The sequence below is a fragment of the Acipenser ruthenus genome, chromosome 25, assembly GCF_902713425.1.
Source record: "Acipenser ruthenus chromosome 25, fAciRut3.2 maternal haplotype, whole genome shotgun sequence".
Lineage (NCBI taxonomy): Eukaryota > Metazoa > Chordata > Actinopteri > Acipenseriformes > Acipenseridae > Acipenser > Acipenser ruthenus.
Genome location: NC_081213.1, coordinates 12796249 through 12823111, shown reverse-complemented (window position 1 = coordinate 12823111; position 26863 = coordinate 12796249). Strand labels below are relative to the sequence as shown.

General features: G+C 48.7%; 1 protein-coding gene across 1 annotated transcript in view; it reads right to left on the bottom strand.

Annotated features, from left to right (window-relative positions):
* Positions 1–9300: 9300 nt before the first annotated feature.
* The window catches only part of LOC117963418 (interleukin-17 receptor D-like), a 53371-nt gene continuing 35808 nt past the window's right edge, over positions 9301–26863 (bottom strand). The window contains exons 6-13 of the mRNA XM_058999398.1: positions 26554–26598; positions 24425–24576; positions 23482–23547; positions 21975–22029; positions 21627–21737; positions 18975–19159; positions 15927–16791; positions 9301–13150 (exon numbers count right to left, since the gene is read on the bottom strand). Of these exons, the coding sequence (XP_058855381.1) occupies positions 13032–13150; positions 15927–16791; positions 18975–19159; positions 21627–21737; positions 21975–22029; positions 23482–23547; positions 24425–24576; positions 26554–26598 (1598 nt within the window). The 3' untranslated portion in view covers positions 9301–13031. The remainder of the gene's footprint in view (positions 13151–15926; positions 16792–18974; positions 19160–21626; positions 21738–21974; positions 22030–23481; positions 23548–24424; positions 24577–26553; positions 26599–26863) is intronic.

Here is a 26863-nt window from a genome sequence, read left to right as displayed (position 1 = left end):
TATTATTTAAAACTGAATTCGTATCATAGTTTATAAAGTAAATGTATTTTTTTTTCTCTATAGATCCAGCTAGTTTAAGAAGATAACCGTTCCCAACAACATAAACCACCAGGTTCAGAATTCATAAGAAATAGTGTACACCTAATTCACCACAGGGGGCGCTGCCTCCCGCCATTGAGCGTTTTCAATCCACATGCTGCGCAATGGGCTTTCTATTTGTTTCCAGCTTGGCCACTATTGGCAGGACGTTGTAAACAACTGAGCATCATCTCTGAGGTGTTGTGCATTTCACACAAATCAGGACTATGTTCAGAGAGAGAGATAAACCAACTGCAAACAAATAAAACAATTAAAATAAAAAATGTATTGAACTTGAAATAACCAAAAGAGCAATGACAAGTGAACATTAAAACTGCTAGGCTAACCCCAGATTCCTGAAACACATAACCCAGCTCCCTGTGAGACGTGAGCAGTGATGCTGTGCAGTCAGCGCTGTGTGAGACGTGAGCAGTGATGCTGTGCAGTCAGCTCTGTGTGAGACGTGAGCAGTAATGCTGTGCAGTCAGCTCTCTGTGAGACGTGAGCAGTGATGCTGTGCAGTCAGCTCTCTGTGAGACGTGAGCAGTGATGCTGTGCAGTCAGCTCCCTGTGAGACGTGAGCAGTGATGCTGTGCAGTCAGCGCTCTGTGAGACGTGAGCAGTGATGCTGTGCAGTCAGCTCCCTGTGAGACGTGAGCAGTGATGCTGTGCAGTCAGCTCTCTGTGAGACGTGAGCAGTGATGCTGTGCAGTCAGCTCTCTGTGAGACGTGAGCAGTGATGCTGTGCAGTCAGCGCTCTGTGAGACGTGAGCAGTGATGCTGTGCAGTCAGCTCCCTGTGAGACGTGAGCAGTGATGCTGTGCAGTCAGCTCTCTGTGAGACGTGAGCAGTGATGCTGTGCAGTCAGCGCTGTGTGAGACGTGAGCAGTGATGCTGTGCAGTCAGCGCTGTGTGAGACGTGAGCAGTGATGCTGTGCAGTCAGCTCCCTGTGAGACGTGAGCAGTGATGCTGTGCAGTCAGCTCCCTGTGAGACGTGAGCAGTGATGCTATGCAGTCAGCGCTGTGTGAGACGTGAGCAGTGATGCTGTGCAGTCAGCTCTCTGTGAGACGTGAGCAGGGATGCTGTGCAGTCAGCGCTGTGTGAGACGTGAGCAGTGATGCTGTGCAGTCAGCGCTGTGTGAGACGTGAGCAGTGATGCTGTGCAGTCAGCTCTCTGTGAGACGTGAGCAGTGATGCTGTGCAGTCAGCGCTGTGTGAGACGTGAGCAGTGATGCTGTGCAGTCAGCGCTGTGTGAGACGTGAGCAGTGATGCTGTGCAGTCAGCGCTGTGTGAGACATGAGCAGTGATGCTGTGCAGTCAGCTCTGTGTGAGACGTGAGACGTGATGCTGTGCAGTCAGCTCTCTGTGAGACGTGAGCAGTGATGCTGTGCAGTCAGCGCTGTGTGAGACGTGAGCAGTGATGCTGTGCAGTCAGCTCTCTGTGAGACGTGAGCAGTGATGCTGTGCAGTCAGCTCTGTGTGAGACGTGAGCAGTGATGCTGTGCAGTCAGCTCTCTGTGAGACGTGAGCAGTGATGCTGTGCAGTCAGCTCTCTGTGAGACGTGAGCAGTGATGCTGTGCAGTCAGCTCCCTGTGAGACGTGAGCAGTGATGCTGTGCAGTCAGCGCTCTGTGAGACGTGAGCAGTGATGCTGTGCAGTCAGCTCCCTGTGAGACGTGAGCAGTGATGCTGTGCAGTCAGCTCTCTGTGAGACGTGAGCAGTGATGCTGTGCAGTCAGCTCTCTGTGAGACGTGAGCAGTGATGCTGTGCAGTCAGCGCTGTGTGAGACGTGAGCAGTGATGCTGTGCAGTCAGCGCTGTGTGAGACGTGAGCAGTGATGCTGTGCAGTCAGCTCCCTGTGAGACGTGAGCAGTGATGCTGTGCAGTCAGCTCCCTGTGAGACGTGAGCAGTGATGCTGTGCAGTCAGCGCTGTGTGAGACGTGAGCAGTGATGCTGTGCAGTCAGCTCCCTGTGAGACGTGAGCAGGGATGCTGTGCAGTCAGCGCTGTGTGAGACGTGAGCAGTGATGCTGTGCAGTCAGCGCTGTGTGAGACGTGAGCAGTGATGCTGTGCAGTCAGCTCCCTGTGAGACGTGAGCAGTGATGCTGTGCAGTCAGCTCTCTGTGAGACGTGAGCAGTGATGCTGTGCAGTCAGCTCCCTGTGAGACGTGAGCAGTGATGCTGTGCAGTCAGCGCTGTGTGAGACGTGAGCAGTGATGCTGTGCAGTCAGCTCCCTGTGAGACGTGAGCAGGGATGCTGTGCAGTCAGCGCTGTGTGAGACGTGAGCAGTGATGCTGTGCAGTCAGCTCCCTGTGAGACGTGAGCAGTGATGCTGTGCAGTCAGCTCTCTGTGAGACGTGAGCAGTGATGCTGTGCAGTCAGCTCTCTGTGAGACGTGAGCAGTGATGCTGTGCAGTCAGCTCCCTGTGAGACGTGAGCAGTGATGCTGTGCAGTCAGCTCTCTGTGAGACATGAGCAGTGATGCTGTGCAGTCAGCTCCCTGTGAGACGTGAGCAGGGATGCTGTGCAGTCAGCGCTGTGTGAGACGTGAGCAGTGATGCTGTGCAGTCAGCTCTCTGTGAGACGTGAGCAGGGATGCTGTGCAGTCAGCGCTGTGTGAGACGTGAGCAGTGATGTTGTGCAGTCAGCGCTGTGTGAGACGTGAGCAGTGATGTTGTGCAGTCAGCGCTGTGTGGAGACATGAGCAGTGATGCTGTGCAGTCAGCTCTCTGTGAGACGTGAGCAGTGATGCTGTGCAGTCAGCTCTCTGTGAGACGTGAGCAGTGATGCTGTGCAGTCAGCTCTCTGTGAGACGTGAGCAGTGATGCTGTGCAGTCAGCTCCCTGTGAGACGTGAGCAGTGATGCTGTGCAGTCAGCTCTCTGTGAGACATGAGCAGTGATGCTGTGCAGTCAGCTCCCTGTGAGACGTGAGCAGGGATGCTGTGCAGTCAGCGCTGTGTGAGACGTGAGCAGTGATGCTGTGCAGTCAGCTCTCTGTGAGACGTGAGCAGGGATGCTGTGCAGTCAGCGCTGTGTGAGACGTGAGCAGTGATGTTGTGCAGTCAGCGCTGTGTGAGACGTGAGCAGTGATGTTGTGCAGTCAGCGCTGTGTGGAGACATGAGCAGTGATGCTGTGCAGTCAGCTCTCTGTGAGACGTGAGCAGTGATGCTGTGCAGTCAGCTCTCTGTGAGACGTGAGCAGTGATGCTGTGCAGTCAGCTCTCTGTGAGACGTGAGCAGTGATGCTGTGCAGTCAGCTCCCTGTGAGACGTGAGCAGTGATGCTGTGCAGTCAGCTCTCTGTGAGACGTGAGCAGTGATGCTGTGCAGTCAGCTCTCTGTGAGACGTGAGCAGTGATGCTGTGCAGTCAGCTCTCTGTGAGACATGAGCAGTGATGCTGTGCAGTCAGGTCCCTGTGAGACGTGAGCAGTGATGCTGTGCAGTCAGCGCTGTGTGAGACGTGAGCAGTGATGCTGTGCAGTCAGCTCTCTGTGAGACATGAGCAGGGATGCTGTGCAGTCAGCGCTGTGTGAGACGTGAGCAGTGATGCTGTGCAGTCAGCGCTGTGTGAGACGTGAGCAGAGATGCTGTGCAGTCAGCTCTCTGTGAGACGTGAGCAGTGATGCTGTGCAGTCAGCTCTCTGTGAGACATGAGCAGTGATGCTGTGCAGTCAGCTCCCTGTGAGACGTGAGCAGGGATGCTGTGCAGTCAGCTCCCTGTGAGACGTGAGCAGGGATGCTGTGCAGTCAGCTCTCTGTGAGACGTGAGCAGTGATGCTGTGCAGTCAGCTCCCTGTGAGACGTGAGCAGTGATGCTGTGCAGTCAGCTCCCTGTGAGACGTGAGCAGTGATGCTGTGCAGTCAGCGCTCTGTGAGACGTGAGCAGTGATGCTGTGCAGTCAGCGCTCTGTGAGACGTGAGCAGTGATGCTGTGCAGTCAGCTCTCTGAGACGTGAGCAGAGATGCTGTGCAGTCAGCGCTGTGTGAGACGTGAGCAGTGATGCTGTGCAGTCAGCTCTCTGTGAGACGTGAGCAGTGATGCTGTGCAGTCAGCGCTGTGTAAGACGTGAGCAGTGATGCTGTGCAGTCAGCTCTCTGTGAGACGTGAGCAGTGATGCTGTGCAGTCAGGTCCCTGTGAGACGTGAGCAGTGATGCTGTGCAGTCAGCGCTGTGTGAGACGTGAGCAGTGATGCTGTGCAGTCAGCTCTCTGTGAGACATGAGCAGGGATGCTGTGCAGTCAGCGCTGTGTGAGACGTGAGCAGTGATGCTGTGCAGTCAGCGCTGTGTGAGACGTGAGCAGTGATGCTGTGCAGTCAGCTCTCTGTGAGACGTGAGCAGTGATGCTGTGCAGTCAGCTCTCTGTGAGACGTGAGCAGTGATGCTGTGCAGTCAGCTCTCTGTGAGACGTGAGCAGTGATGCTGTGCAGTCAGCTCTCTGTGAGACGTGAGCAGTGATGCTGTGCAGTCAGCTCCCTGTGAGACGTGAGCAGTGATGCTGTGCAGTCAGCTCCCTGTGAGACGTGAGCAGTGATGCTGTGCAGTCAGCGCTCTGTGAGACGTGAGCAGTGATGCTGTGCAGTCAGCTCCCTGTGAGACGTGAGCAGTGATGCTGTGCAGTCAGCTCTCTGTGAGACGTGAGCAGTGATGCTGTGCAGTCAGCTCTCTGTGAGACGTGAGCAGTGATGCTGTGCAGTCAGCGCTGTGTGAGACGTGAGCAGTGATGCTGTGCAGTCAGCTCTCTGTGAGACGTGAGCAGTGATGCTGTGCAGTCAGCGCTGTGTGAGACGTGAGCAGTGATGCTGTGCAGTCAGCTCTCTGTGAGACGTGAGCAGGGATGCTGTGCAGTCAGCGCTGTGTGAGACGTGAGCAGTGATGCTGTGCAGTCAGCGCTGTGTGAGACGTGAGCAGTGATGCTGTGCAGTCAGCTCTCTGTGAGACGTGAGCAGTGATGCTGTGCAGTCAGCTCCCTGTGAGACGTGAGCAGTGATGCTGTGCAGTCAGCTCTCTGTGAGACGTGAGCAGTGATGCTGTGCAGTCAGCTCCCTGTGAGACGTGAGCAGTGATGCTGTGCAGTCAGCTCCCTGTGAGACGTGAGCAGGGATGCTGTGCAGTCAGCGCTGTGTGAGACGTGAGCAGTGATGCTGTGCAGTCAGCGCTGTGTGAGACGTGAGCAGTGATGCTGTGCAGTCAGCTCCCTGTGAGACGTGAGCAGGGATGCTGTGCAGTCAGCGCTGTGTGAGACGTGAGCAGTGATGCTGTGCAGTCAGCGCTGTGTGAGACGTGAGCAGTGATGCTGTGCAGTCAGCTCCCTGTGAGACGTGAGCAGGGATGCTGTGCAGTCAGCGCTGTGTGAGACGTGAGCAGTGATGCTGTGCAGTCAGCGCTGTGTGAGACGTGAGCAGTGATGCTGTGCAGTCAGCTCTCTGTGAGACGTGAGCAGTGATGCTGTGCAGTCAGCGCTGTGTAAGACGTGAGCAGTGATGCTGTGCAGTCAGCTCTCTGTGAGACATGAGCAGTGATGCTGTGCAGTCAGGTCCCTGTGAGACGTGAGCAGTGATGCTGTGCAGTCAGCTCTCTGTGAGACGTGAGCAGTGATGCTGTGCAGTCAGCTCTCTGTGAGACATGAGCAGTGATGCTGTGCAGTCAGCGCTGTGTGAGACGTGAGCAGTGATGCTGTGCAGTCAGCGCTGTGTGAGACGTGAGCAGTGATGCTGTGCAGTCAGCTCTCTGTGAGACGTGAGCAGTGATGCTGTGCAGTCAGCGCTGTGTAAGACGTGAGCAGTGATGCTGTGCAGTCAGCTCTCTGTGAGACATGAGCAGTGATGCTGTGCAGTCAGGTCCCTGTGAGACGTGAGCAGTGATGCTGTGCAGTCAGCTCTCTGTGAGACGTGAGCAGTGATGCTGTGCAGTCAGCTCTCTGTGAGACATGAGCAGTGATGCTGTGCAGTCAGCTCTCTGTGAGACATGAGCAGTGATGCTGTGCAGTCAGGTCCCTGTGAGACATGAGCAGTGATGCTGTGCAGTCAGGTCCCTGTGAGACGTGAGCAGTGATGCTGTGCAGTCGGCTCTCTGTGAGACGTGAGCAGTGATGCTGTGCAGTCAGGTTCATCACTGTGCTCTCCTTGTTTTCTCCCTCCACTCAGGAAATCTTTTATAAAGCCTCTATTTTAAAAGCCTCCAACTTCCCAGATAGGTTGTGTAACTTTCCATTTGGTCATTCCAGCGGGTGCGTGGATAAGCTTCAGTTCCCTGAGCTTGTCTGTGATAACATCCCGCTCCTCCCTGTGTTCTGGCTCAAACTACAGTAGGAACACCTCACTTACCCTGATGATGCAATGCAATGCACCCCCTTGTACAAGTCCAGGCTCCTCCCACTCTGTTTGAACATTCCAGTGCGGTCTCTGTTAATACCAGAGCAGAGTTCCATCATCACCATCCCATTACACACAGTGTGGCTCTTTCACAAGGACTCGCAACGCCTCATAGCAGATGGCATGTGTCAAATATTGAATAGATGGGAGAACTGTAGCTTTAAAAAAAAAAAACAGAACAAGAAGAACAAGAAATCCCTGCCAGCCTGCTTATTAAATTGGGATGAAACTCTGGTATTCACATTCTGGACATCCTCAACTTGTACATCATACTGATAGTTCTGTTGTTGAATTTACAGCTGTGGAGGGGGTATGTGTATGGTGATAAACTGATCCCTGGTTAGTCAAGTTTTTATTAAATTATCTGTAACTTTGCTTCAGGAGGAAAGACTGCCCCCTTCACACATTGGACCAGTCAAACAGAAACAATTAAAGCGCCCCTTATTTGCATTTGTTCATTCACATCCCTGCGCCTCCCTGTGCTCTATCTCCCCCATTTCCAGCCTCATAGCTGCCCCATCCTCAATCTCTCCATCTCCAGGCTCATAGCCTCCAAATGCTCAATCTCCCCACCTCCAGGCTGATAGCTGCCCCCATGCTCGATCTCCCCATCTCCAGCCTCATAGCTGCCCCGTGCTCGATCTCCCCATTTCCAGCCTCATAGCTGCCCCATCCTCAATCTCCCCACCTCCAGGCTGATAGCTGCCCCCATGCTCGATCTCCCAATCTCCAGCCTCATAGCTGCCCCGTGCTCGATCTCCCCATCTCCAGCCTCATAGCTGCCCCGTGCTCGATCTCCCCATCTCCAGCCTCATAGCTGCCCCGTGCTCGATCTCCCCATCTCCAGCCTCATAGCTGCCCCGTGCTCCATCTCCCCATTTCCAGCCTCATAGCTGCCCCGTGCTCCATCTCCCCATCTCCAGCCTCATAGCTGCCCCGTGCTCCATCTCCCCATCTCCAGCCTCATAGCTGCCCCGTGCTCCATCCCCAGCCTCATAGCTGCCCCGTGCTCCATCTCCCGCCTCATAGCTGCCCCGTGCTCCATCTCCAGCCTCATAGCTGCGCCGTGCTCCATCTCCCCATCTCCAGCCTCATAGCTGCCCAGTGCTCCATCTCCCCATCTCCAGCCTCATAGCTTTCTATGATCTCTTACGTGGGTCTGTAGCCTCGTCCAGCTAGTCATGGGGAGCGCCCTCAAGCCAATCTCTGCTTGATATTCTTATTGGTGTATTTGTTATATAATGCCCTTCTGAAACGTTGCATTGCTTTATATTTAAATGTCTGTGTTGTGGGGTTTTAACACTAAAACTGTTACCCCTTTTGAGAGAATAACAAAATAAAACAGAATCAGAACCCTGATACTGATACTAAAGGAAATAAAGCAGGGAGACAAAGGTACCTCGATTTTAACAGCTGGATTTATTCATTGCATCAGGTACTATAAAACAGTATAAAGTGTTTATATAATTTAGAAATGTCATCTCTATTTATCTAAACTATAAAAATAACATCAAAAAAGGGTTTGCAAAGTACCAAAAAGTACCGATGATGGAAGAAATAATACAAAGGGTGCTTCTTTTCTTGCTTACAATTCAATTATAAAACAAACAGGGTCATGAGAGATACAGATTTCACATAATGCAGTGTGTGGCCAGATAAAAGAGCAGGAAAGGGGAAGCAGAGACTGTCCTGTAACTGTAAAAGGAAGTGGAGACTGTCCTGTAACTGTAACAGGAAGCGGAGACTGTCCTGTAACTAACAGGACACTATTAATCAAAGAGCAGGAAAGGGGAAGCGGAGACTGTCCTGTAACTGTAATAAGACACTATTAATCAAAGAGCAGGAAAGGGGAAGCAGAGACTGTCCTGTAACTGTAATAAGACACTATTAATCAAAGAGCAGGAAAGGGGAAGCAGAGACTGTCCTGTAACAGGACACTATTAATCAAAGAGCAGGAAAGGGGAAGCGGAGACTGTCCTGTAACTGTAATAAGACACTATTAATCAAAGAGCAGGAAAGGGGAAGCGGAGACTGTCCTGTAACTGTAATAAGACACTATTAATCAAAGAGCAGGAAAGGGGAAGCGGAGACTGTCCTGTAACTGTAACAGGACACTATTAATCAAAGAGCAGGAAAGGGGAAGCAGAGACTGTCCTGTAACAGGACACTATTAATCAAAGAGCAGGAAAGGGGAAGTGGAGACTGTCCTGTAACTGTAATAAGACACTATTAATCAAAGAGCAGGAAAGGGGAAGCGGAGACTGTCCTGTAACAGGACACTATTAATCAAAGAGCAGGAAAGGGGAAGCGGAGACTGTCCTGCAACTGTAACAGGACACTATTAATCAATTGCAAGGTGTTATAACCAAGGCTTGAATAACACTGTCACCACAGTAGCAGAACACGCTGCTCACAAGCCCCTCATTGTTTTACATGACCCACAGGAAGCCTGTTTGTCCAGCCACAACACTATGAGTTTAACGTAGTGTTCCTCTCCATGTTCACTTCCTGTGTAAAGGTATTGGGGTGCCCACACATATCTCCGAGGTGTCAGGTGGGGTTTATTACATGTGACACAGGAGAGGAAAGCAAAGGACTTGACAAAGTATTGAGATCCACCAGCTACAAAGAACTGGACAAGCATTGATGGGCTGAGTGGTCTCCTCTCGTCCGTAACTTTTCTTATGTTCTCATGAACTGTACTTGCATTAAACCTACAGGCGTCTATCCAATTGATCTAAACTGAGTCACGGATCTAAATACCACCATACTCGCTAACTACCCCCTCCCTATCAGAGGGTCGTTTCCATACAGACAGAAATGCACCCCCCCCCCCCCCCCCCCGACTATCAGAGGGTCATTTCCATACAGACAGAAATGCACCCCCTCACTATCAGAGGGTCATTTCCATACAGACAGAAATGCACCCCCTCACTATCAGAGGGTCATTTCCATACAGACAGAAATGCACCCCCTCACTATCAGAGGGTCATTTCCATACAGACAGAAATGCACCCCCTCACTATCAGAGGGTCATTTCCATACAGACAGAAATGCACCCCCTCACTATCAGAGGGTCGGTTTTCAGAACCTTGGCTCTCACGTTTCAATTATGTTTGTGGCGATATTTAGACCTGCTACTGTCTAGATCAATTGGACAGACCCCATGATGCTGCTGCTGTATGTTAATGGGAGTTATGGAAAAGTGAAGCCTTGGATTAAAATCAGCCCATTTTCGTGGATCAACGCGAGTTGCTATCCATTGCCCTCTACCTTCGCTGTAAACCTCCACCTCACTGCAGTGCAATCTTACATGGATATAGAAGGATCTTGTCGCACTGCCATGAATTGGGTCCAGTTGAGAAAGCTTTAACTCTGTTACTGAAATCATTTTTAATGAGAAGTAACACAGAGTTTGAGGTTAATAAAAACACGCTCTTGAGCGATGCTGGCTTCTTTACCTCCACAATAGTGTATAAATCAAGAGTTAAAGGCTTGTGTTCAGGAATAATTGTATTCTTGATTCAAGTTTAAAATCTTTAGTTTAGTTTTCTAAACAATATGTAATGGATAAGATTGTTCTAATTGATCTCAACTCCACCCCCAGTGTTAATTTTGCAGTATGAATTACATTATAAATATGCATCTATTATAAGAAAGAGCTGTACTAAAAAGAATAAATAAAATAATAAAACCATACACACACAAAAAAAAATAATAAGCACATGAAAAAAAACATGCAACAACTATTCAGCACATTTGAACTAGCCCTGGTCCAGGATATATACAGCATACAGCCCTAGCCCTGGTCCAGGATAGATACAGTATACAGCCCTAGCCCTGGTCCAGGATAGATACAGCATACAGCCCTAGCCCTGGTCCAGGATAGATACAGCATAAAGCCCTAGCCCTGGTCCAGGATATATACAGCATACAGCCCTAGCCCTGGTCCAGGATAGATACAGTATACAGCCCAAGCCCTGGTCCAGGATAGATACAGTATACCTCCCAAGCCCTGGTCCAGGATAGATACAGTATACATCCCAAGCCCTGGTCCAGGATAGATACAGCATACAGCCCTAGCCCTGGTCCAGGATAGATACAGCATACAGCCCTAGCCCTGGTCCAGTATAGATACAGTATACAGCCCAAGCCCTGGTCCAGGATAGATACAGCATACAGCCCTAGCCCTGGTCCAGTATAGATACAGTATACAGCCCAAGCCCTGTTCCAGGACAGATACAGCATACAGCCCTAGCACTGGTCCAGGACAGACACAGCATACAGCCCTAGCCCTGGTCCAGTATAGATACAGTATACAGCCCAAGCCCTGTTCCAGGACAGATACAGCATACAGCCCTAGCACTGGTCCAGGACAGACACAGCATACAGCCCTAGCCCTGGTCCAGGATAGATACAGCATACAGCCTTTTAAAAAGACTGACACGTTATAAAACATCAGTCAAACCAATATAAAGGTTAAAAAAAAAACACGACTTCAAGCAGGATCCCGATAACGTACAATTGGATTGTGCTAATCTGAAAGAACCCATTCTGTTAATGCCGATGTTAAAGCTAGGCTGTATGAACATACACCCGCTTTGGTCTCTTAGCGCCCAGCCATTCCCCTTGGAACAGGATCTAGATCCTGCATTTCACATTGGGGTCACATCTACAGCAGATGCCATTTCACCCCTCCACCCCTCTCCTTCTGATACAGCACGTCTGCTACACCGACGAGCCAAAATAACAGCTAGATGCTTTGTGGTGGTGTCGGCTCTGTCCTAATCCTTATACTGTGATGATCATAAAGTGGGCTTGCCAGTCTGTGAGATTCATGATCCTGCAGCAACACTGCACTGTCACTGAACCTCCTGTTTTAAAGTTTGCTTCTCAAGGGTTTACAATCAGTTTTCCTCCTGCCTGTTTGCACTACTGCTCATTACTGCTAACTACCTTATCACTTGATTTGTCATTGGGACAGCTTTTATTTTACTTAAACTTGAGATATAATAAACAAAAAAAAAACTGCTTCCAGGTACGCAGAGACCACTGGAGTAAAACTGACCTACACAGGACCAGGAAAAGGCAGCAACTGTTCATTCTAGATCTTGTATTTGAAACAGATTTATATCCTGAATTCTGTAAATATTATTATTATTATTATAATTATTATATATATTAATAATAATGTTGCTTAGAGCTAATAAGGCAAGAAGTGTGATTTCAGAACCTTGATTCATACTGTCAATAATTAGTTGCGCTGGGACAAATATGGACATTTCTGGAACAAAATAATTTAGCGGTGCACACCCCTAGAAGTCATTCTTATACTAACTGGCCTCATTACTCTGTGCCACACAGGTGAAACATGGTGATGTGACTTCATTAAACATGACCAATATCCATAGGTGCAGAAACACTAATCACTAATGATTAAGAACGTGTATCACTGGCTAATACAGATAATAAATGATATATTATGTAAATCTAGAGGGTATAAAGTATTCTTCATTTGTTTAGGGAGTAAACTTGACATTAAGCCAAAGCGTTGAACCCTTTTCATTGTGGAGCCCCTTCCGGTATACAGGGTAGTTCTGAGCCCTGTTGTGTTTGTGCTGTAGACTCCCTATCTGTGATGCAGCAGTCACAACAGAGCCACGCTGTACCTGGATCCAGAACAGCTGCTGTACTGCAGCCACTGGGGGGCCAGGAGTCAAAGGGTTTACTCTCTATTCACAAATACGCACTTCTCAGGCAGCAGACTATTTTTCTTTAAACATTTAATTTTCTGTAATCTACCCCAAAGTGTTTGTTTCTGGCTCCCCCCACAGCTGCATCTTATCAGAGTAGTCAGAAAGCAAACTCTCAGGGCATGTCACAGAAAAAAAAATATATATATCAACTGTATATCAGCAAAACAAATAGTTCGGTGCCTGAAAGCAACATGTGGCAGTAAAGGAGGCATCAGTTTATTATATGAACCCATTTATATCAAAATGAAATGAATAGCATTAAGTATATATTAATACGTCACTTTTTCAATCCTTGATCAGTATAAAATGCTGAGGTCAAGATGATCCCTTTCAGTTTCAACGACACAAGGTGGTTAAGCAGCGACAAGGGGACTAGAGACACGCATTGAGGGAGCAAAGGAACCAGTCACAGAGAGAGAGGGAGGGAGGGAGCGCACTTGAATTAGGTACGTCCAGCTGCCATACGACGTGATGCACATTGTTAACTTCCACGGTGGTCCACAGGGGGCGCTGTGCATTCATTGTTTTCATGAAGTTGTATTAGCTAGCACCTGTCTGTCTGTGATCAACACCTTTTCTCCGCCAACGCAGTCTAGACCTCCTGAGACCTTAGACTAGCCTGTATGAGAGCTATCCTGTATCTTCAAGCTGCTTGTGAAGCTCAACTAGTGAACTGAACGAGTGGCTGTTGGGTTCACAGCTTCTGCAGTGCCTCTCCTGGTAGGGGGTGCAAAGCAGGACGGCTGTCTTCTCTCTGCTCCAAGAGGGTGGTGGGTCAGGCAGTAAAGTGGCAATGCAAGTCCAGGGCGGTGCCACACTACAGAGGTGCGACGGGCTGCAGTCCTTCACTTTGTAAGTGGCTGTGGTGGAGCTCGGCTTTAAACACTGTGGAGACCGAGGAGTGTGTGGAGCTCAGAACAGGGGGCTCCTCATCGCCTGAAACACAAACACAGCAGCAGGTAAAACTACAGGGATTCAGAACCACCCCCCCTGGACCTGCTGTACTGACAAGGACTCTGAACCACCCCCCCTGGACCTGCTGTACTGACAGGGATTCAGAACCACACCCCCCTGGACCTGCAGCCAATCACAGCTACAGAGACTAGACATTCCACACTGGGCCCTGCCTCCAGACAGACCTGCAGCCAATCACACAGCTACAGAGACTAGAAACCACACCCCAGCAACGGACACACAACTGCAGCATGTACCAGCCAGTAAGAGTTTAAACAGAATGCTTACACTTCAACATGCTTCAAATATTTCTACCATGAATCTTACTTGCATGTTGCAGGCACAGTGCAGTTCTATCTTGGCATTAGATATTTGAATTCTAAACTGAGCTCATTTGAAAAAAATGCTGGACTGTATGCTGGCTCCTATTGCCATACATTTACTTCAGTCATGTTTTAATGAAGTTGTTTTGTTTGCATGAAACTGTTCTGAACAGTTAACCCGAGCGTTTTTCAGTGGGATGCTCCCCCAGGACCAGGCTTTTTCAGTGGGATGCTCCCCCAGGACCAGGCTTTTTCAGTGGGATGCTCCCCCAGGACCAGGCTTTTTCAGTGAGATGCTCCCCCAGGACTAGGGTTTTTGTGGATGTATAGTATTAACTCGCTTCCTATAAAAAATTCACTATAAATCAATTTTTTTTACAGTAGACTCTTGGAATTGTTGTCCTTTTTTCAGAATTCGGGAACATTATAAATTCCGTCAGAAACCATAATAACATTTCTCTATACAGTAGTCTCTGCATATAGGAACACCTCCTAAGACAACACTTTGTCTAAGAGAACACCCTTGAGGTGAAACAGAATTTTCCCCATTGTAAATGCTCTGCCTAAAGGAAGAGGAATTTCGCTTAAAAGAACACCTTCTCGGCACCGATAGCGATTCGTTCAGAAAGGATACAGTACTGTTTTGTAACCTGATCAATCATTATCATCAAAACTGAAATTACAATGGTTTATTCAATCTCTTAAAAAATGAGGCACACGGGGCTCCCGAGTGGCGCATCCAATAAAAGCACTCGCTAGAGTGCAGGATGCGCTCTATAGCCTGGACGTCGCGAGTTCGAGTCCAGGCTATTCCACAGCCGACCGTGGACGGGAGCTTCCAGGGGGCGGCGCTCAATTGGCCGAGCGTCGCCCGGGGGGAGGGAGGGTTAGGTCGGCCAGGGTGTCCTTGGCTCACCGCGCACCAGCGACCCCTGTAGTCTGGCCGGGCAACTGCGGGCTTGCCTGTAAGCTGCCTAGAGCTGCGTTGTCCTCCGACGCTGTAGCTCTGAGGCGGCTGCACGATGAGTTCGCAGTGTGTAAAGAAGCGGGCGGCTGACGGCACACGCTTCGGAGGACAGCGGAGTCAGCACAGGGGTGGTGGCGGTGAGCTGAGCCTAAAAAATAATTGGGCATTTCAAATTGGGGAGAAAATAATAAAAACTAACTGGCAACGACTAAATTATTAAAAAAAAAAAAAAAAAAAAAAAGCACACGGATTGGTTTATTAAATCTTTCCAGAAGCGCCGTCATATCATTGAATTGTTTTGTATTCTGATTTCCACGACTGCAGCTCATCGCTAGTGGCATGTAAATTGTTATGTGATACCATGGCGCTCTCTGGTGTTTATAATGTGTTATTGCTTTTTCTTTTTTTGATTGTAAAAACTACTTGAGATTAATTTAACCTTCAAAAGAACACCTTTTGTAATTATTGTCTTCCACAAGGTGTTCTGTTGAAGGTTAAAATATATATGGAGAGATAGAATAAAATGTAATGGGTAAAGGTGTTAATCTGACAAACTAAAATGAGTTAATTTGATCAGCCTATACCCTGCACCTATCCGTGGTTTTCCCTGGATTACCACTAAAAAGAAGCTGATGAAATCCATGGTAATTCCCCTGTGCTGTAAAATGCTCTAATTAAATCCAGCTGTAATTCATCCCAGGTATGGGCTGATCAAGTTAATATAGACCAGGGGTCTCCAACCCTGGTCCTGGAGAGCTCCTATCCAGCAGGTTTTATAGGTTTCTTTACATCTTCAGTGGCTAAAGATTTGGAACACCTGTTAATCTTGACTAATTAAGCCAATAATTGGTTCAATTAAGTAACAGAGAGACTGGTTGAAACAAAAACCAGCAGCCACAGTAGCTCTCCAGGACCAGGTTTGGAGACCCGATATAGACCAACGTTTCAAAGAACTGTCTTTATCAACGGCATTTACCCTTGATTTGAGATTCCTACAGTATAACTAACACTAGACACTCCACCACATAAGCTTAACAGCCAAAATAAACATTAAGAAGCGTGGAAATGTGTGTGAATAGAAGTGGGCAGGGTAAATAGCCGATTCACAGGGTGAGGCTATGGGGCTACAGCTGGGTCTAAGATTCGTGTCGGCCCAGGGCAGGGGTTCCCAATCCTAGTCCTGGAGTACCCCTGTGTCTGCTGCTTTCCAACCGAGTGCTTAATTACTTAACTGATCCCTTAACTGAACTAATAATTTGCTTATTAGACCTTAATTAAGCACTGTTGGAATGAAAACCAGCAGACACAGGGGTCCTCCAGGACGAGGACTGGGAAACCCTGGACCAGGGGACACCCTTTCTGCAGCCCCATCCCCTGTGTCCCCCCTTGGAGGGCCACTCTGTGAAACTGAGGGGGTGTACTGAAGTGGCCAGTGAGGGAACACAAGTGTATTGTACTGCTCTCTTACCCAGCCCCGAGGAGGAGGAGACGCTGCCTGTGATGGAGGAGGTGTCTGCCTGGTCAGTGGAGAGCCCTTCCATCAGGGGGATGGAGAGCGAGGAGGAGGGCACTGAAGAGGAGTCGTAGATCCCAGAGTCCCTGGGCATATCAAAGGGGCCCCCGGACTCAGGCGCGTGGAGCAGCGGCCTTAGAACAGTGCATCCGTCCTGGGGCCCGGTCGACTCCAGCTCCCCCCGCGCCCCCAGGCTCTGGACGAGGGGGTAGGGGCTCTCTGCGGGCTGCCGGACCAGCACCTCGTTCAGCCCCAGCCCCGAGTCGAAACGCTCCTGCAGCAGAGAGGAGGCGGGAGGGGGCGCTGGCATCAGCTGCTTCTCGAACCAGTCGGGCTGCTGCTCTATGAGCTGGTGCATGTTGCAGATGGCCAGGTGGAGCGCGCGGCCGGCCTGGCTGCGGAAGTAGTTCCTCTTGCTGACGCAGGGCTGGGGCTCGCGCTCGGGCAGGCTCAGGTGCTGGGAGTGCAGCCGGGAGTACAGCTGGGGCAGCTGCTCCATCAGCTTGTACTTGGTGGCCAGGTCCAGCACGGCGGGGATGTCGCTCTCGCGGGAGTAGTCGAAGTAGACCGCCAGGAAGGGGGCCAGGTCCTGGGAGCTCTGCCGCGCCTGCCTCAGCTTCTCTGCAATCAGAGACACGGCCACCACGAAGAGCTGGCGCCCAGCCCCTGCCCCTCGGCGGCTCCTGCGCTTCTCCACGCAGTACTTCATGCCCTTGGAGCACACGGTAATGATGAAGTGAGCCTCGCTGATCTGCCGGCTCAGCCACTCCATCTGACCCTCCTTACAGATCTCCAGGTGCTCCCACAGGTCCAGGGCCACCTGAAACAGCAGGGCAGCGCAGCGACACTCAGAGGGGTTCAAAAGCATGTTAGTAGCAAGTATCTCCATCACAGCTGTACGTGCAAAATTAGAGCCATCAGGAAAAAGACAGACATCACCAGGACCTACATCCACCGCATGTGTGTGGAAATGTGCAAGAGTATGAACGGAAGGATGGGCAGGTTTCTCTATATGCACCGCACTCTGAGGTTCTCAATAACTTGTCAAAGCACTAGCTAGTGGCTCTTTTAAGGAGACCCATATTTGAAACCTCATTTGAAAGTTGCTGATGTAAACAAATGGCTTAAAAATAACATTTCAGAGTTTTTCCACAAAAAAATGTAAATAAACATAAGTATTTGCTTGAGAAACATTTCCTACATGGTTTATACAATATATTTGTTTGTATTCGTACACTCACAACAATGCTGAAAATATCAAATTGCCCCAAACATGGCATTAGCAGCATTGTTGCAGTTTAAGAACTTGCCAGTAGATGGCAGCCCAGGCTTTCATTCTGCAGTTCAGTGCTTGATAGGTGCATTCTTCAAAGCCTTATTTGCCAAGAATACATATGATCAATTATTATTCCTGAGATGTTCAGCTTTTGTTTGATACCACATACATAAACATGCACTGTTGGATAAAGGAAACCTCAAATGTGGGGCCGTGGCTCCTGGCCTGAGCCCTGTAGAAAGTGTCCTCGCCTCACCTGAGCCCTGTGGCAGTGTCCTTGTCTCACTTGAGCCCTGTGGCAGTGTCCTCGTCTCACCTGAGCCCTGTGGCAGTGTCCTTGTCTAACCTGAGCCCTGTGGCAGTGTCCTCGTCTCACCTGAGCCCTGTGGCAGTGTCCTCGTCTCACCTGAGCCCTGTGGCAGTGTCCTCCCATGAGCCCTGTGGCAGTGTCCTCATCTCACCTGAGCCCTGTGGCAGTGTCCTTGCCTCACCTGAGCCCTGTGGCAGTGTCCTCGCCTGAGCCCTGTGGCAGTGTCCTCGCCTCGCCTGAGCCCTGTGGCAGTGTCCTCGTCTCACCTGAGCCCTGTGGCAGTGTCCTCGTCTCGCCTGAGCCCTGTGGCAGTGTCCTCGCCTCGCCTGAGCCCTGTAGAAAGTGTCCTCGCCTCACCTGAGCCCTGTGGCAGTGTCCTTGTCTCACTTGAGCCCTGTGGCAGTGTCCTCGTCTCACCTGAGCCCTGTGGCAGTGTCCTCGTCTCACCTGAGCCCTGTGGCAGTGTCCTCGTCTCACCTGAGCCCTGTGGCAGTGTCCTCCCATGAGCCCTGTGGCAGTGTCCTCATCTCACCTGAGCCCTGTGGAAGTGTCCTTGCCTCACCTGAGCCCTGTGGCAGTGTCCTCGCCTGAGCCCTGTGGCAGTGTCCTCGCCTCGCCTGAGCCCTGTGGCAGTGTCCTCACCTGAGCCCTGTGGCAGTGTCCTCACCTGAGCCCTGTGGCAGTGTCCTCGTCTCACCTGAGCCCTGTGGCAGTGTCCTCGTCTCACCTGAGCCCTGTGGCAGTGTCCTCCCCTGAGCCCTGTGGCAGTGTCCTCGTCTCACCTGAGCCCTGTGGCAGTGTCCTCCCCTGAGCCCTGTGGCAGTGTCCTCGTCTCACCTGAGCCCAGTGGCACTGTCCTCGTCCCACCTGAGCCCTGTGGCCCTGTCCTCGTCCCACCTGAGCCCTGTGGCCCTGTCCTCGTCCCACCTGAGCCCTGTGGCCCTGTCCTCGTCCCACCTGAGCCCTGTGGCCCTGTCCTCGTCCCACCTGAGCCCTGTGGCCCTGTCCTCGTCTCCCCTGAGCCCTGTGGCAGTATCCTCCCCTGAGCCCTGTGGCAGTGTCCTCGTCTCACCTGAGCCCTGTGGCAGTGTCCTCGTCTCACCTTAGCCCTGTGGCAGTGTCCTCGTCTCACCTGAGCCCTGTGGCAGTGTCCTCGTCTCACCTGAGCCCTGTGGCAGTGTCCTCCCCTGAGCCCTGTGGCAGTGTCCTCATCTCCCCTGAGCCCTGTGGCAGTGTCCTCATCTCCCCTGAGCCCTGTGGCAGTGTCCTCATCTCCCCTGAGCCCTGTGGCAGTGTCCTCATCTCCCCTGAGCCCTGTGGCAGTGTCCTCATCTCCCCTGAGCCCTGTGGCAGTGTCCTCCCCTGAGCCCTGTGGCAGTGTCCTCGCCTGACTTGAGCCCTGTGGCAGTATCCTCACCTCACACCCACATAAGTCCTGCAGAAAGTATGCAAAGTGCTGGATGACGGTACTGTGCTTGGGCCCGTCCTCGCTGGAGTAGCAGATAAAGACTTTGGGCCGGGGCCAGGGTCTCTCCACGTGCAGAGCGGAGGTGTGAGCAGAGGACTCAGAGCTCTCCTCATCCAGCTGGGAGTAGATATTCTCTGCAAGCAAGGTTACAATCACACGCTGAATCCATATTCCAAAACTCAAAGCATCCAGCTCAGAGTGCTCCACAGGAACTCCATAATACACAGGAATCATACACTGTGAAAAACTATGGGGGTAACATTCCTAAGGGCAGACAATCCTAAGTGTTTCAGAGTGAATGTTACAGGGTAATACATTCTGTATCGTCTTCTCTTTTTGTTCATTCAGTAACAAGCATGCATGTGAACTCAATTCTAAGTTAAACTGTGTTCACATCAATCATGAGTGTGCTGCCACTAGTAAGAAACTCCTTTATTGATTAATCATTTTGAAAAAAATACTGAAGGTTTATTTGAACCTGCATGTAAAATATTATGGTTGAAAATAATCAAATGTCTAGTCTGTCTTGTTTGTTGAACCACAAAACTACAGATTCGTTGATAACTCTGGTCTCTGTACTACCATATTTTATTACAAATATACAGCAAGTAATGCCCTCAGCCAATCAAAACGGCGGATTTCAGGACATTCCAGACAAAGGGATGAAACGAAGTGGCATCTCAGCCCATTGAACTGAAAGGAAAGACGAGGGCTGGCCGAGAACCGCAAACCATCCGGATCAAAGACAAGCTCTTAGCATTCAGCTACAGAGCAGGCTCTGTAGTGGAGAGGTACGTACAGTGCCTTGCGAAAGTATTCGGCCCCCTTGAACTTTGCGACCTTTTGCCACATTTCAGGCTTCAAACATAAAGATATGAAACTGTAATTTTTTGTGAAGAATCAACAACAAGTGGGACACAATCATGAAGTGGAACGAAATTTATTGGATATTTCAAACTTTTTTAACAAATAAAAAACTGAAAAATTGGGCGTGCAAAATTATTCAGCCCCTTTACTTTCAGTGCAGCAAACTCTCTCCAGAAGTTCAGTGAGGATCTCTGAATGATCCAATGTTGACCTAAATGACTAATGATGATAAATAGAATCCACCTGTGTGTAATCAAGTCTCCGTATAAATGCACCTGCACTGTGATAGTCTCAGAGGTCCGTTTAAAGCGCAGAGAGCATCATGAAGAACAAGGAACACACCAGGCAGGTCCGAGATACTGTTGTGGAGAAGTTTAAAGCCGGATTTGGATACAAAAAGATTTCCCAAGCTTTAAACATCCCAAGGAGCACTGTGCAAGCGATAATATTGAAATGGAAGGAGTATCAGACCACTGCAAATCTACCAAGACCTGGCCGTCCCTCTAAATTTTCAGCTCATACAAGGAGAAGACTGATCAGAGATGCAGCCAAGAGGCCCATGATCACTCTGGATGAACTGCAGAGATCTACAGCTGAGGTGGGAGACTCTGTCCATAGGACAACAATCAGTCGTATACTGCACAAATCTGGCCTTTATGGAAGAGTGGCAAGAAGAAAGCCATTTCTTAAAGATATCCATAAAAAGTGTCGTTTACAGTTTGCCACAAGCCACCTGGGAGACACACCAAACATGTGGAAGAAGGTGCTCTGGTCAGATGAAACCAAAATCGAACTTTTTGGCAACAATGCAAAACGTTATGTTTGGCGTAAAAGCAACACAGCTCATCACCCTGAACACACCATCCCCACTGTCAAACATGGTGGTGGCAGCATCATGGTTTGGGCCTGCTTTTCTTCAGCAGGGACAGGGAAGATGGTTAAAATTGATGGGAAGATGGATGGAGCCAAATACAGGACCATTCTGGAAGAAAACCTGATGGAGTCTGCAAAAGACCTGAGACTGGGACGGAGATTTGTCTTCCAACAAGACAATGATCCAAAACATAAAGCAAAATCTACAATGGAATGGTTCACAAATAAACATATCCAGGTGTTAGAATGGCCAAGTCAAAGTCCAGACCTGAATCCAATCGAGAATCTGTGGAAAGAACTGAAAACTGCTGTTCACAAATGCTCTCCATCCAACCTCACTGAGCTCGAGCTGTTTTGCAAGGAGGAATGGGCAAAAATTTCAGTCTCTCGATGTGCAAAACTGATAGAGACATACCCCAAGCGACTTACAGCTGTAATCGCAGCAAAAGGTGGCGCTACAAAGTATTAACTTAAGGGGGCTGAATAATTTTGCACGCCCAATTTTTCAGTTTTTTATTTGTTAAAGTTTGAAATATCCAATAAATTTCGTTCCACTTCATGATTGTGTCCCACTTGTTGATTCTTCACGAAAAATTACAGTTTCATATCTTTATGTTTGAAGCCTGAAATGTGGCAAAAGGTCGCAAAGTTCAAGGGGGCCGAATACTTTCGCAAGGCACTGTATGTGTCTTCAGACGCTGGGAGGAGATCCATTACAGTGACATAGATAACGTTTTGTACTTTAAAATGAGAGAAGTGCCAGCTTCACTTCACAGTCCTCTCACGAGAGGAGCTCTTACACTATCAGGAGACAGGGCTCGCTGTGCACACGAACTTGTGAAAGTACAAACAGAAGCACACCTTGTTGTTTCTTGCGACACATGACAGTGAAGAGTGTGGCGAAGGCAGACATGATGACCAGAGGGGCAGTGATAGCCATTGCCCTGATTGGCCCGGCCCAGAGGGAGTGCACTACAAACAAGAGGGAAAGAGAAGTTACATTGAAACAAACTGTTACAATCCCATACCAGACAAGCCTTATTATCTTTCACATTTGTTCCCCAGTTGGTAAATTACTCTGCTTCTGTATTCAATGTTTTTCTAGCTGCGAGAAAGCATGTTTGAACACTATACATGAGCAGTTTAGATTCTGATTTGATTAACGCATATAAAACTGATCCATATTCACTGTTTATGGCTTGAGCTTACCTTGATTCACGTTGTAATGAGCGCTCTTTCTTGTGGTGTTGTTGTTATCAGCAAGCTGAAAGAAAATAAAAAGGAATCTGATCAATAGAATTCTACATTTCAACTCAAAGACACATTTCTGTTCACTTTTATAAAACTCGCATAGTCTTTGTTTTATTCCTGTCCGAATGAATGAGTGGGAACTGGGCACTGGTTCAAAAAGAACAAACGCTTTACTTCAAATATGAATATTCTCCTTACAGAAACGTTTTGCAATGAACTCCATCCAACGGGGTAGGGATGTCTGTGACCTTGGGCCACAACAGTGTACTGCTGTACCATTGAATAAAACACACAGGACCCTCGCCACCACTCCTATGCAGAATTCACTCTAAGAATACCCTTAGCGAGTGTGCTCACAATCTGATAACCAGTGTTGCTAAAATTCCAACAACCTTTGAACTCTGGCTCTTGCCAAGTCTGCTCTGAATTGACTGGATTGCTGCAGGAGTTACAATCCAGCCTGGAATAATAATAGGTCTTCATCTGATTACTTACTTGATGCACCGAGTGATCCAGGTAACTTTCGAGGGGTTTACTATGGGCCTGATCCCTTTAGTAACACTTTCCAACAAGGTGGATGTAAACACCAGGCCTGGGTGCAGGACAGACAGAGCCCCACCCCCTACACTGGCAGGGTTTCTCAAAGCAGGTCACTTATACCCTATCCACACTACCTGGGTGCAGGACAGACAGAGCCCCACCCCCTACACTGGCAGGGTTTCTCAGAGCAGGTCACTTATACCCTATCCACTCTACCTGGGTGCAGGACAGACAGAGCCCCACCCCCTACACTGGCAGGGTTTCTCAGAGCAGGTCACTTATACCCTATCCACACTACCTGGGTGCAGGACAGACAGAGCCCCACCCCCTACACTGGCAGGGTTTCTCAGAGCAGGTCACTTATACCCTATCCACTCTACCTGGGTGCAGGACAGACAGAGCCCCACCCCCTACACTGGCAGGGTTTCTCAGAGCAGGTCACTTATACCCTATCCACACTACCTAAAAGACATGAGATCAGCGAGCATGGAAACCATGCAACTGCCATTCACGATTGCATCGTCAACATACGAAACATAAGAAAAGTTACAAACGAGAGGAGGCCATTCGGCTCATCTAAGCTGCTCCAGTTCCTAGTAGCTGATTGATCTTAAATTCTGCCTCGACAATGTGACTAGGTAACCCATTCCATCCCCTTAGCACTCTCTGTGTGAAGAAGAGTCTCCTTCAGCAACATGACTAGGTAACCCATTCCACCCCCTCACCACTCTCTGTGTGAAGAAGAGTCTACCCTTTGTTTCCTAAGTCTATGTGGTGACCATACATTATTATTCAGGTAGTGCGACTAGGGTCATATGCAAAGATGAAGCTGCGATGTGTATGTGCAGGTGCTTCCACTGCATCCCTGTCTCTAGGCAAGTGCATCCCAGCTTAACCACCCAAAGTGGAATACACCCAGGCTTACCTCAATTGTGTAGTACCCTGGAGTGACATCTTGGAGAACACAGGTGGTGAAGGCAGTGCTGTATGCCTGTCAACAAACACAATCACATTGATACCTGCTCATTTATAAATGAAGACATTTCTAAGAAATCCAATAAATACTCTTGCAAAATAATCACAGGGGGCCCATTCACAAGCCTGTCTCCTCTGGGGGCTTGGGGTATGAATCTGGCTGTGAAATGAGTTTGGTCAGGGGTGTCTACCTATCCCCCAGCATGGCTGTCTGTCTGAGAAAGGCACACAGGACTGGCAGGCAGGCAGGCAGGGGGTGTGCTAGTCAGGACTGAGGTGTGCGCTCTCTCTCCCCCTGCATTCACAAGCACCGGAATTAAGAAGAAAAGAGTACTCGTACAAACACTGCCATGTACCAGGCTTACGAACGAACCCCGCGCCCCCACCCCCCCCCGTCTTTAGATCCTCTGCTGTTCAGGTTTAAAGATAAGAGAACAAAGCCCTTTCATGTGAAGCCTGCTGTGTTTGTTCAGCGACGGATGTTCCAATGAAAGGTGGAACACTAATGCTTTGTACTGTGAGAGGTCTCCTCCTCCATGTCTGACAGCAGGCAGCCCTGTTCAGCATGCAGTCTCAACTTCAGATCCTTAAAAAACAGAGCTGGCTGTACAATGACTTGTGAATAAGAGGATACAAAAGCAGGCACTGCCAGTACCAAGGAGGCATGAAATGGGGTTTATAGCTTTTGTTAGCACTCCTTTAAAATGTTAGTTCTGCTCACCACAAACCATTCACCCACCCAAACAAAGCGCAGTTTAAACGTATTTTCTTCTTTCTCAATATTATATAACATATAGTAAACCCTGATCCTGACTCCCGGTATCTTCTCTGGCTACCCCAATTCCCAGATCTCAATGAAAGCCACTCCTCAGTTGTGATTTTGGTTCACTCACCGGTCTGCAAGCCTTCTGCTTGTAGGAGCCTCCGGCGCTCGTCCTGTACTGCAGGTAATACAGACTGAAGCCAAACCTAAAGGGAGCCTGGTCAAACCTCACATGCAGGTTGGGGCCCTGCTGGGAAATATTCAGGCTCTTGGGCTTCCAGACTGTGCAGATAGAGGGGGAACAGAAAGAAAATAAGAAACAGAACTTCAATACAGAGTGCAACACACACACACCGACACACACACACACACACAGACAGAGACAGAGGTGCGCACACAGACAGAGACACTCACAGAAAGGCACAAAGATACAAAAAGACAGAGACACACACACAGACAGAGGCACACACACACACAGACAGAGAGACACACATAGACAGAGGCGCGCACACACACACACAGGCACACAGACACAAGACAGAGGCACACACAGACAGAGAGACACACACAGACAGAGGCGTGCACACACAGAGAGACACACACACACACACACACACACAGGCATGCACACACAGAGGCACACACAGAGACGCGCACACACACAGAGACAGAGACACACACAAAGAGGCACAGACACACAGAGACACACACACACACACAGGCATGCACACACAGAGACACACACACAGACACACACACACATTAAAGAAGTGAAATTGTTAGAAAGTATATCAAGTAGTCAACCATTTCAACAAAACACCCTTTTCAAAGTCTGTTGAAGATATTGGTCTCCTTAGTTTCTTCGAGCTTTACAAAGCTTTTTTATTCATTTTTATTTCAAGGATGAGCAGCATGAAACTACATTTGAAGTGCCTTTATAAAGCTGATGCCTGTGCAGCACTGTGTTTCATGATGAGAAGACGCCAATGTCAAACTCAGGGTGAACACCCTTTTAAAAAAGACTCATTTTATTTTACTATTTGAGGAGAATGACACTATAAATATATATGCACATTCAAAAGAAGGAGACACCACTGGATTCATTTGTGAACTTCCTCCCTGGAGAGCACCAACAGGTACAAAATAAACCTGATTCTGCAGTCCAAACCAGAAACCTGAACCCCCTATATCTGGAGTTACAAATCTATAAGAACATAAGAAGGTTTACAAACGAGAGGAGGCCATTCAGCCCATCTTGCTCGTTTGGTTGTTAGTAGCTTATTGATCCCAGAATCTCATCAAGCAGCTTCTTGAAGGATCCCAGGGTGTCAGCTTCAACAACATTACTGGGGAGTTGGTTCCAGACCCTCACAATTCTCTGTGTAAAAAAGTGCCCCCTATTTTCTGTTCTGAATGCCCCTTTATCTAATCTCCATTTGTGACCCCTGGTCCTTGTTTCTTTTTTCAGGTCGAAAAAAGTCCCCTGGGTCGACATTGTCTATACCTTTTAGAATTCTGAATGCTTGAATCAGATCACTGCGTAGTCTTCTTTGTTCAAGACTGAATAGATTCAATTATTTTTGCCTGCATACGACATGACTTTTACACCCGGGATAATTCTGGTTGCTCTTCTTTGCACTCTTTTTAGAACAGCAATATCCTTTTTTGTAGCAAGGTGACCAGAACTGGACACAATATTCTAGATGAGGTCTTATTAATGCATTGTAAAGTTTTAACATTACTTCCCTTGATTTAAATTAAACACTTTTCACAATATATCCGAGCATCTTGTTGGCCTTTTTTATAGCTTCCCCACATTGTGAAGATGAAGACATTTCTGAGTCAACATAAACTCCTAGGTATTTTTCATAGATTCCTTCTTCAATTTCAGTATCTCCCATATGAGTATCTCCCATATGATATTCATAATGCACATTTTTATTGCCTGTAAACTGTTCTCTATTAAATGTCATTTGCCATGTGTCTGCCCAGTTCTGAATGCTGTCTAGATCATTTTGAACTCTTTTTGTGCCGTCTGCAAATTTAACAATTTGTGACACTCTGCACAGATAGGGGGTAATAGTGACCCTTAACCGAGTCGATCTATCTTTGTGTTCAAAGTAAAAATAAATAAACCAGTAAGCTGAACCCCGTATATCTGGAGTTACAAATCTATTGTGACACTCTGCACAGACAGGGGGTAACAGTGACCCTTAACCGAGTACATCTATCTTTGTGTTCAAAGTGAAGTGAACTCACAGGGTTTGCAGGCGAGATTATCAGACTGCAGCAGCATTTCACAAGCTGTGAAAAACAAGAACAAAAACATGGTTTCAAATATTGAGAAATAAAATCTGTGTTAAATAATTGCATCACCTGTTCAGCCACAGTCACACATAAAAGCAACACGATAAGAAAAAACAAGTGTTGCTTATGCCAATCCTTAGATAACACCCTTTTAAACTGTGTGACACAAACACATTGAAGCCCAGCGTACAGGTTTAAACTTTAAAATAAAATGCTCAACCAAGCCCCCTGAGCTAGACAGGTATCTGTGTGTATCTGAACT